The 12,202-nt window shown below is 45.0% G+C and overlaps 1 protein-coding gene across 2 annotated transcripts in view; it reads right to left on the bottom strand.

Annotated features, from left to right (window-relative positions):
* The window catches only part of map4k2 (mitogen-activated protein kinase kinase kinase kinase 2), a 42,947-nt gene that overhangs the window by 15,359 nt on the left and 15,386 nt on the right, over window positions 1–12,202 (bottom strand). For both annotated transcript variants that reach the window (XM_073859818.1, XM_073859817.1), the window contains exons 15-20: window positions 10,526–10,584; window positions 9,662–9,708; window positions 9,516–9,554; window positions 9,016–9,049; window positions 8,300–8,453; window positions 8,049–8,218 (exon numbers count right to left, since the gene is read on the bottom strand). In XM_073859818.1, the coding sequence (XP_073715919.1) occupies window positions 8,049–8,218; window positions 8,300–8,453; window positions 9,016–9,049; window positions 9,516–9,554; window positions 9,662–9,708; window positions 10,526–10,584 (503 nt within the window). The remainder of the gene's footprint in view (window positions 1–8,048; window positions 8,219–8,299; window positions 8,454–9,015; window positions 9,050–9,515; window positions 9,555–9,661; window positions 9,709–10,525; window positions 10,585–12,202) is intronic.

Consider the following 12,202-nt stretch of genomic DNA (forward strand, 5'->3'; position numbering starts at 1 on the left):
AAATTTGTAGCATTTTCATTTTGACCAATTGACCAAAATATAGATAATTGAAAATGTTTTCTAGAATGAGAGTGACACACAGCAAAGTAAATTGCCTATTTTGACAATTTTTAAAAAGCTGTCCATGGTACAGAAATTCAGAAATTTTGTTGGCAAAATACATTAAAAATATGGACACACATCAAATTTTTTAAAGTGCCCATCTTATGACTGCTTTTCCACAAGTTAAATATGTGTATGAGTTCCATAAAGCATGTTTCAAAAGTTGTTTGCTCGAAATAGCTTGTAGGAAAAGATTGTTACCCATCTCTAGGAGCCTCTGTTTCAGGGCATTTCAGATTGTGCCGTTTTGAGCTAGTCATTACATATTTATGAGCTGCTGCTCCTTTGATCACCCCCCACTACTAACGTCATGTGCGCGTGCATAGTGATATCGTAAGCAGTACAGACCATACTGTGTTATTATTTTATATATTATTATTATTAACGGTTTATGTTACCAACAGACAAATCATGCAGAAAAGTATCACTAATAAGTACACTACAGGAGAAGAAACTCATGACACAAAATGATTCCAGAGTCAATTGTGATGTAACGTTAGCAGTCTCAACAATAAACTCGTTTTCCCTGGACAATGCTAACATATTCCCGTTTTAAAACATTTTCAAACGCATTATTTTCGCAAATTACAGAAATTAAGACCCGGCGGGGGATGTATACTGCTTGTGGACCGGGTGCTAATTGCTAGAAGCTAGCGGGAGGTCCGGACCGTAAAGTTATAAGAGGGTCGGGGGTTAGCCTCGTCAAAAAACCCGGGGCGGTAAGGCCCGGTCTCGGTGTGTCAAACTCATCATGACACACAAAGATTCCAGCGTAAATTGTGATGTAGCAGTCTCAACAATACACTCGTTTTCCCTGGACAATACTAACATATTCCCGTTATAAAACATTTTCAAACGCATTATTTTCGCAAATTAAAGAAATTAAGACCCGGCGGGGGATGTATACTGCTTGTGGACCGCGTGCTAATTGCTAGAAGCTTGCGGGAGGTCCAGACCGTAAAGTTATAAGAGGCTCGGGGGTTAGCCTCGTCAGAAAAGCTGGGGCGGTAAGGCCCGGTCTCGGTTAGTTTGGCAAAAAACTTTTAGTTTGGCAAAGCACTGTTGCTTAGTTCTTGTAGAATTGTAAAATAAAGCCGTTAAATATTTTTTTAACTTTCGAAACCACGCTGTAAACTATCTAGCCTGCAAAAATATCTATCTAGCCTACTGTTTACAAACAATTTTAACATCACTATACATTTAAAAGGTATAATTTACGGGATTAGCATCAATGTATCATCTCTGTTTTGAGATACAGATGCTCTAGCTTCATGTAGTATTTTGTGACAGAAGATGACAACATGCAAAATATAACGTGACTTATTACCTTTTGTGTGGATACAACGATCGCAAATCGAATCCAGTCTGTTTCAGATGTGTGAATGATCCATGAAAGTCCAATAAAATACATCCAATGACCATTTTTGTCCACAAATGCGTATAATCCGTGAAATATAGATACACAGTCTGTTGTTTACATCAGATTTCGCATGAAGGTCTTATCGCCTACAATCTGATGACTATTTGCGTCGTAAAACTGTATATAAGATTACTCCGGGTTCCAATAACCACGCATTAAAACTTTGTTTTTAAAAGTAGGCGGGAGTATAATCCATAATATCCAAATTGCACTGTTATTTCAGTGAGACATGATAACGTCTCGGTTACGGATGTAACCCTCGTTCCCTGAAGGAGGGAACGGAGACGTCACATCGTGACCGACGAATTGGGAACTCGCTTAGAGAGACCAATCTGCTTCGAATACTACTAAAACGCCAATGAACTTGGCATTGAGATATTAACATAATGCTGGCGCCGCCCCGCCAGGTGCGTATATAAGGAGCACGTGCAAATAGGGAAATCAGCTTCTGTTCGCTGAGAAAGCCTGAAAGGTGACCGGCCGTAACAGCAGGTGGCAGCACCTGTGGCGACGGGACGTGACGTCTCCGTTCCCTCCTTCAGGGAACGAGGGTTACATCCGTAACCGAGACGTTCCCTTTCAGTCGGTCACTACGACGTCACGTCGTGACCGACGAATTGGGAATCCCTACCAAAACGCCACTGAGGGCTGACCTCTTCCAGTGTCTGCGTAAAGCCCTCCGGTTCCACTTAAGGATAAGGAGAATTAGGTTTTAAGGCAGAAGGCCGGGCACTAGATGTTCCTTTAACCCACAGTAGTGCCAGCAACTGGGAAGCGCCCTATCTGAGCGGTATAGGGACGCTGCGGAAGCCACCGCCCCGTTAAGGGCTATTGGTGGGCGAAAGTCAACCGTAGTTGAGGTATAAATGACAGCCGTGGCTGTGTAAGCAAAGCAGTGCTCTGCTAAGGGAAACGTGGGCTGGTAGGATTAACCCCACGGAATAATACTCACAAAGGAACCCGTTGGGACACAATGTGGGGCCCTGGCCAAACACGTAGGTTCGTAAGAATACAGCTAGTGAAAGGCTGACAGCCAATGCTCCGCAACAAAGGCTGTCAAGGCAGTGGAGAGAGCAAATCAAACCATTACCGATTTTTGCTCTGTTAGCCTTCCATACTGAAACTCAATTTGGAGCCTCAGTCGGAGGCTGCAAGCCGACTTGCGAGACTGCTCTCCGTGGCCTCCCTGGTGAGGAAAGAACACGAGAGGATACAGGCTCGATACGAACATTGTAAAATCTAATGAACGTATTAGGTGTCGCCCAACCAGCAGCTCTACAGATGTCTGTTAGCGAGGAACCACGAGCTAAAGCCCAAGATGAGGCAACACTCCGAGTGGAGTGCGCTCTCAAATTAAAGGGCAAGGAATGCCCTGCAAATTATAAGCCAGGGCGATAGTATCAACTATCCAATGAAACATCCTCTGCTTAGTGACAGCTTTCCCTCTCTGCTGGCCACCATAACAAACAAAGAGCTGGTCTGAGGTCCTGAGGCTTTGCGTGCGGACCACGTAGAATTGCAGTTTGCGTACGGGGCACAACAAAGCCTCGGTTGGGTTTGCCTGCTCCAAAGGCAACGCTTGCAAGCTCACCACCTTATCTCTGAAGGGAGTGGTGGGAACTTTGGGCACGTAGCCTGGTCTGGGTCTTCAGTGAGACAGCAGGACCAAACTAAAAGCACGAATCGTCAACAGAGAATGCATGTAAATCCCCACCTCTCTTCATGGAGGCCAATGCTAGCAGGGTCAGAGTTTTCATTGATAAAAAACTTCAGACTCGCAAACTGCAAAGGCTAAAATCGGAGACCTGAAGGCTTCAGCACCATGGACAGGTCTCAGGAGGAAAGAGGGAGGGCGCGAGGGGTTTAGCCTGCGAGCGACTCTTAAAAGGTAATAATTAAATCATTCTGGCCAACTGATCTGCCGTAGAGAAGTGAGTGATGAGCAGAAATAGCGGCGATATCAACTTTAATGGCTGAGGGACAGCCTACCATCTAACCCATGTTAAAGATATAAAAGCATAATGTAAAAGGGCATTCTCTGGGTCCTCGCGTTGCGAAGAGCACCGGGTGACGAAAAGGTTTCATTAAGCGCGTAAGCCCGTCCTGTGGACGATGCTCGAACCGCGTCGATGGTGTTAGATACCGCTTGCGATAAATCACCTAAACCTTGCGAGCGCTCAACGACCATACATGGACAGGTCGGGGCGCGAGTGCCAAATGTGCCCCTTCCTAATAAAGAAAGTCCTTCCTCAGGGGAATCCGCCAGGGAGGGCTGTCGCGAGGAGCATTAACTATGAAAACCAATTCTTGGTCGTCCAGTACGGACGATTAATAAAAGGCTCTCCTCGTCCTGCCTGACTTTGCACAGTGTCTGCGCAATAAAGCTCACTGGAAGGAATGCGTATTTACGCACCCCCCGCGGCCAGCTGTGTGCCAACGCATCCACGCCGAGGCTGCCCTCGGTTAGTGAATAAAATAGGCGACAGTAGGTATCGTCCGGCGACGCAAACAGATCTATCTACGCACAACCGAACTTCTTCCAAATTAGCTGGACCGTCTGGGGGTGGAGTCGCCATTCGCCGGGGCGCAGCTCGGGAAGCGCGTACCGCTGTATTGAGCGATCCCGGGATGTAAATGGCACGAAGGGACCTCAGATGCTTCTGACTCCAAAGGAGGAGATGACGAGCGAGATGCGACAGGTGACGAGAGCGCAAAACCGCCTTAACGGTAAATAACGCAACAGTCGCAATGTTATCAGTGTCGACAAATACATCCTTCCCTCGCATCTCCATAGCGGAGCGTACAAGTCCCAGATATACAGCGCACCGCTCGCGGCAGTTGGGGTGCTATGCACACCCCAGAGACTGCAAGCCCGTCATACGTGGCTGAACATCCCGTGCTTAGGGCATCGCATGCTACAGAATGCCAGGAGACCCCTCAGAGGCATATCTTGCTATCAGAAATGCTGGGTCTACTACGGGGAAATTTAAATGACACGCAGGTGTAGTGTTTACACAATGTATGCCGGTGCGCCATGCTCTCCTCGAGACTCGATCGTAAAGCCAACGCTGAAGCGGTCTCATATGACGCAGCTCGAGCAGTGTCACAGCTGCAGCATGCTGTCATATGTCCAGGAGCTTCTGAAATTGTTTCAGAGAGACCGCGTACTTCCCTCGAATTAAACCGAGGCAAGTCAGCACTGACTAATTGCGCGCTCTTGTAAAACACGCCAATTAGTTGATCGAGTCTAATTCCATACTGAGAAAAAGGATCCTCTGCACGGGGCAAAGTTGCTCTTTCCCAGTCGACCTGATGACTAAACGAGCGAGATGCCGAAGCATTAACTCTCTGTGTTCGCGCACGTCTGCCAAGAATGGGCTATTATAAGTCGACGTAAATAAGGCAGAATGCGAACAACACTCTCTCTCTGATATTTAAATGTCGTGACTAGCACTTTCATGGAGACACGGAGAGAGAGAGACAGCTCGAATGGTGTACTTAATATTAATATGCCCACCCCACGACACAGAGCGAAAAAACGGTCTAAGGCGAGGGGAGATGGACACAAAAACTACACGACTTACAGGTCTAAGGCTGCAACCGATCTGAATATTGAAATACGAGCCTCGGCGTTATCATCCAAAAAAAGACCACCTTTGTAGAGCCGGTGTGTAAATCAAATAGATCGTAACCCACCGCGTATTTTGGGTACTATGAGATAAGGCTGGAAAAACCCTATCATCATATCATCATCTCGGTAAGAGGGACCGGCTCGAACATCCTTCGCCAGCAGGACATCGACTTATGCACGCAGTACATGTGCATCGGACACTTTCACTATAGTGAAACGAAAGCCCAAGAATTTAGGGGTTGTGCCGGTAATTGTATTTCTTAACCGAGGCGGATCGTGCGTAAAACTCAACGAACGGGCTGGGAACTGAAGCCAAGCACCCAGGCACCGTACGAGGAGAATTAACGACACTACCAAAGTACCCGCGGTGGGGCAGCGAAGCGAGACAGGTGAGACTGCCGGTGCGTCTGCTGTGACAGCATAAGCATCTACAGTATGTGTGTGTGACACTGACCTGAGCCCGCTGAAGGTGACGGTCGTCTGGTCTCCTCTGCGGAGAGCGCAGACTCCGATGAGGGTGCTGGTGGTCCGGTCTCCTGAGTGGAGGGCTCGGACTCCTCAGAACACCCGCTGGCGATAGAGGAGAGGTAGGGTGAGCTGGTGTGTGCCCGCTCACGGCTCTCTCGATCCTCTGGAGACCTGGAGAGGGAAGAGGAATGCACTCTATGTGTGGTTAGTGGGTACCGGCTAAACAGCCGGTGGAACATATGCAAACCAAGAATTTTCCACCCGACCCTCTATCGGGGGAAGGAGCGAATCGCCGTCTCCTGAAGAGTGATCCTCTGCCAATCCAGGTCGCCCGCTTACTGGCCACTTAAACTCCCGATTTCACGGGAAGCGGCTAAGCGGGCGGGGCGAGCTGCTGACGACCGGTTCCCCCACGCTGCCGAGATGGGGTCCGAGGAGGGGAACGGAGGTGGTCGCCGCAGGACGCCGACGGCGAGAGGCAGACTGAGGAGCCGGCGTGGTGGTTTTTACCAAGGGCGGCTCTCCTTCGCCGGGGCATGACCTCAGAGATCGCCTCAGTCTGCGCAGCGGAGCTGTACGACTCCACGGCCTCGCCGAAGAGGCCGGTCTGTGAGACAGGAGCATTCAAGAAGTTGTTCTCGCCTGCGTCCGTCAGCCAGACACAGCCAAAGGTGGCGATCTTGAACCACTGTCGTGAACATCGCACGACTGAAGGTCGCGGCCTCCCTCGTAAATCCTTGGTGAACCCGTAGCAACGTTATTGCGTGCAGGGCTGAAGCCGCCTCTCCGCATGCCTGACGGACAGCGCCCGTAACCGGACGACTGTCTACAAACACGGGAGGGAAGGGTTGGGTGGTCCCTCCAGGAACGCAGCTGCATCGCAACCCCCCGCTCCACTGAAGGGTCCCTGCCCTTAGCGGCTCCATTGGTGAGGGAGGTGAGGGGTGAAAGCTGAAGCTGAACGGCCGGATGGCCGCAAATCACGTCAGCTCTTCGTGCCGTCGGGAAGAAAGGCACAGGAGCAGAGGACCGAGAGGCCCGAGCAGCTCCGAAATACCAATCACGTGGGCGGTACGGTTCAGGCGGAGAGGGGTTAACCTCTCCAACTCTACCGTTTCCGCCACTCGAGCGGGCACGGCCGCCATCTTCGGCAGAAATCGTAGAACACGACTCTGCCGTCTCCACCGGAGCCTCAACCGGCTGAGGAGGAAAGGCCGGTAGGTGGAGGACGCATCCTCCGTCCTACTCCGCGTAGTGATGCGAAGAGCGTCATGCGAGCGCTTGACAGCCGCACCATGGCGGTGTCAGCACTGCAAAGGCGCGGACAGCATTCCCGTAGAAACGTCAGTAGTCTCCGCAATCCAAGAGGGTTATGCTCTCACAGAGAGAACAAAAACTCTCCACGAACGCAGCCTCAGAGTGCTTGATGCCCAAGCATGAAGACAGCGCTCGTGACCGTAACTGGAACCCTTATACCTCTCACATCCAAGATCGCACGGACGAAAAGCAATACTGAAAAGGACGCTGATCTCCGAATATACGAGAGAGTGGCTGTCTTTAAAAAGACACAGAGCTCTCACGTATCACTCTTTTAGGGAAATCACTCTTTAGGTGCTCAGCTGATGATGCGCACAGGGAAAGGCAACGCACACACTAAACTCAAAACAAAAAATATGCAGAGCAGTGGAATACTGCGAGCGTCCGCTGTGTTAGTACTGCTTGTCAATCAACTTCAGCAACCGTTCCCAGAAGAGCAGAGAGTAGCTTCTCAGTCAGATAAAGCCGGCTTTCGAAGCGATAAAAAGCTGATTTCCCTATTTGCACGTGCTCCTTATATACGCACCTGGCGGGGCGGCGCCAGCATTATGCAAATATCTCAATGCCAAGTTCATTGGCGTTTTAGTAGTATTCGAAGCAGATTGGTCTCTCTAAGCGAGTTCCCAATTCGTCGGTCACGACGTGATGTCGTAGTGACCGACTGAAAGGGAACAGCAGGGTATCAGCGAAGTGACTGACTGCTCTGTGCTCTCTCTAGCTCCCTGGTGGGTGGAGACCTGCGAGTGGGGTGGTGGGTGGGAAAATTCAAACTGAATGTGACGAAACGGCTAGTTACGTCACAACGGAGCTGAGTTTGAACTCGCGCAATCTGAGACTCAAGGCAGAGGACATTCAGAAACCTGTATCTCACTCAAAACAGCATGGATGGATTTTTTTCCAAGTCTGTATGCGTGTGGGAGCATCAGAGATACAAATTAACACCCCAAAACCCAGAAAAAGTGAGTTTTTCATAATATGGGCACTTTAAACATGGATGGATTAAGTAAAATTTTTGTTGATAATAATTCACATAGATACCCAAGAATTGGGTACAATTCTTCTATGTACAATTTGATCTGATTTTGTTACATGCAATACTTCGTAACTTACAGAGTCTTCTGTTTTCTTTCTCATGGTGCTCCATTCTGGAGAAAGAGGCGTGTCTCTGCTAAGAGTTTGTGTACGAGTTCTCTGATGTTCTTGTGTATCTTTCTCATCAGCGACACTGGGGTCACTGCACCATTTTCGCACATCCTGGCTTCCTGAACATCTTAACAGCACTGCAAAAAGGAATTAAACGAAATGTTGAAAAGTTTGGTATTTTATCTGTAATGTGAATATTTTGTACTGTGTAGTAATACCTGATTTTGGACGCAGTGCAGTTTCAGGGCACAAAGTAGCACTGGGTCGAAGTGTCAGGTCTTTGTCCTCTAGATCTAAAGAACTCAAAGGAGGAAGTGATGCCACACCGGATAAAGGTGGTGGGCTGAACAGTCCACTCTTTCTCGTACCCCACTATTAAAATACCAGAAATTATTTATATATATTAACATAAATTATTATCTAATAATTAAGACTGTCAAAAGATTAATCGTGATTAGGGAGCGTGCACACCAAAGCTTTTAACCCGGCTGAAAACGCCAGGCAGACACAGACTGCCAGCTTTTTTCAGCTGAGCACTTTAATTGCTATGATACTTCTGCTTTGTTTATTAGTCATTGAATGATGCAACGGTTGGTTGTTGTGATGTTTATCCCGCCCCTCCTTCCCTCCTTCACTACCCACTGTAAAAACAACCTATAGAATCTTTTGTACAATTTGCACTCACTTTGTTTGAGTAGATTCTAATACTCAAACATTACATATATCACATATATACATATACATATTACATATATCTGCATAATATATGTGTGTGCACTGTGTGTAATTATTTTGTATATATATATATTATGCAAAAACAAACTTTTATTTTGTATGCACTATTTTTGTGATCAACGCGATTAATTTTTTACAGCCCTACTAATAATACATTTTAATTCGCTCTTCAATTTGTTTCTTAATGTCTATACCATACCTCAAAATAGGAGAGTCTTTTAACTGTTAAACTCCTAAAATACAAAGAAAATGTATTCAGTACAAGACAGAAGAAATATCAATGCACAAAAAACTTGATTGTACAGTGATCTTGTTGTGCAGTACAATGTGGTCTAAATATCCGAGACCATTTGACATTTTTAACAAATAACTTGTCAATCATAAACTTGAAATAGACCTTAAAGGCGGAGTCCACGACGTTTGAAAGCCAATGTTGATATTTGAAATCACCCAAACAAACACGCCCCTACCCCAATAATCTGGACCTTCTGTTGATAGACCCGCCCCACACATACGCAACCCAGGCATTTGATTTGATTTGATTGGCTATAAGTGTGTTTTGGTAGTCGGCCCGTCTCCTTTTCCAACGCGTTTTTCAAACATCGTGGACTCCGCCTTTAAAGCCACAGTTCACTGAAAAAGGAAAATTCATCAGTAGATGGAACTCTATCAGATTACACTATTGCAGGAGTGCCTCACCTCTGCTGTAACTCCTCTTCCACACTTTCCAGCAGACCCCTGCAGCAATTAATATCATCCAAATACATAGTTAATTGCAATCACAATAATTTTTTAAAACATGCACTGAAATTACAGTCTAATTAAATGAATTAATTGACACTTACGGTGATTCTGGTTCATCTCCAGATATGCTCCAATCATCGTAAGAACCCTAGGAACATCAACAGCTATTTTTATGACTGTCAATAACACAAATGTTTTTTTATACTGTTTCTCATAACTATCTAATGCAGACAAAATATTACATGATCAGTATTTGGTTGGTTTGTTGTTTTTCTGCCTGGATGCAGATATTAAAGGTCACATTCTTTCTGATACCATTTTTAAACCCTAGTTAGTGTGTAATGTTGTAATAATAGCATAAATAATACCTGTAAAATGATAAAGGTCAAATCCACAGGCGATATATTTTCTTTAACAGAATTCGCCTTTCAAAGCCTACAGCGAACAGCTGGTTTGGACTATAGCCCTCTATTTCCTGCTTTAATGACGTCAGTATAACAGTCTTTTGACTAGCCTTCGCCCACAGGAATACATCAGTCGCCAGCTAAGCTAACGGCAAGCTAAGCTGCTGTCAAATCATAACACACTAAACAAGCTACACAATCAGAACTCGTTACGTATTTCTCAAGGAGGGACTTCATAAAACAAGAAAGACATCAGCCCATTTTGCGGACAGTGAAAACAGCAACATACAAATAAGTCAATTGTGTGAGAAACACTGCGTTTTTTTACACGTGAAACATGAACACATGTTATATCGCGCACTGTAAACACAATCAAAGCTTCAAAAACACAAAAAAACTGGACCTTTAAAGCCCTTGGACCCAAAAGAGACAAATAGTCCTTTGTTATTTTGAAGAAATCTTTACTTTGGATAAAAGAGTCTGTTAAATGCTTCAATGTATATGCAACACACCAAATAGCTCTCAAGTCTTAAAATTATAAGTCAGAGAAATCAAACTAACCATGTCAGGGTAGGGTTCAGTCTCTTTTCTCCTTGGAGGGGTAAACTTTACCAGGTCAACTGAAATAAACAAATATAGGCAGCACTTTACTTTAAAGTCCAGCTCTACATGTACATAATATATGTAGTCGGTGTGCAAATGTGTAACTAGATGGTACTATCCAGCTTATTTTCGAATGCGAAAGTACATGACAGAAATGTGGACAGTGTTTAGTGTTAGAGAACAAAATTAGAAGTTCATGTTGATATATCTATACACATCTTTGGCCAGCTGTGTTGTTTTAGCAAAGTTTTAGGGGCCTATCGTATACCCGGCGCGATGCAGCGCAATGCACGACGCAAGTGTCTTTTGCTAGTTTCAACCCAGCGCAATCATTTTCACGTTTAGCGCCATGTTGTTTAAATAGTAAATCCATTTGTGCCCAATGGGCATTCTGGTCTAAAAACAAGTGTGTTCAGGCGCATTGTTGGCACGTTGCTATTTTGAGGCAACTAAAATAGACTACGCCATTGATCAGCTAAAACCGGGTCTAAAGTCTATGGTGCAATAGTGTTTTTTGTTATTTAATGAGCGCGTTAGAAATATGCACCTATAAACGGGACGACAACGCATGTTTGCAGCAGTGCAAAAAAAGCTTTTAAATATGAAAGGATTAAAATGTAAAAGATTATATTTGAATCTCTTGGACATAAATGAGGACCGATTATGAGACGTTAGAAGGCGTAAAGAGCTGCTTCACCTGCAGCCTGGTAAGTAAATAAATGCTTTGCTTTAAACAAATGCATCTGTTTTTAAATGTTTTTTAAATGCTACCCCGTGGATGTATTGTATATGATGAGTCTGTACCTGTGGATATGGTGAGATGAGAACCTTTCTTAAGTAATGCTTTAAAAAACTCATGGCGCTGTCTGAGTGCTGAAACGGCTCTGCGCGTGTTTGTAAATTCTTTATCTCTTTTTTGTATTTTCAGAGTAGGCTACAAACCTTTTCTTGCATATTTGCAATTTTTTTATCAGATTACAATGGTTATGTAGGATATTAATACATTTACAGCAATTAAAAGCCTGCTATTTTTACTTCCATGACTGAAAGAAAACGAATTTTAAAGATTTTAATCCAAAAAATAATAATTTCAATACAAATAAAAATAACACAATTTTTTAACATTAATCTTAAACTTGGTGGTCTTCTTCCTCCGCTTAATTTTTCAGTTTACAAATTCCGCTTTCTAAATAGGGATTAGGCATGGCACAAGGCCCAATTGGCTTTTAAAGGGAATTAGAGCTGAGACTCTCATTGGTTTATTGCACGTTACACCCATAACACACCCGTTACTCATCAGGAGAATAGGAACAACCCTTTTAGGCCATGCACTTGGTGCATAAACCATTTTCCCATCGTTAAATTAGCAAAAGTGGGTTCGGACACGCCCGTTTAGACCAAGCGCCGTGCTCTTTAGACAATGCGCTTAGATGGTTAAAATAGGGCCCTTAATGTCCATCCATATTTATTCTTCTTTCTTCTTATTAAGATACAAACAGAAAATACTGGAGATATATACACAAAATCAAAATCTTCTTAATTGTGTGCTTTGCTGCACTATTGAGGTAAGTGTACATGTCGCTTAATGCTTTTAATAGTTTTTAGTCACATATGATAGTTTTCAGTCTACATGTA

The sequence above is a fragment of the Misgurnus anguillicaudatus genome, chromosome 21 (assembly GCF_027580225.2).
Source record: "Misgurnus anguillicaudatus chromosome 21, ASM2758022v2, whole genome shotgun sequence".
Taxonomy (NCBI): Eukaryota; Metazoa; Chordata; class Actinopteri; order Cypriniformes; family Cobitidae; genus Misgurnus; species Misgurnus anguillicaudatus.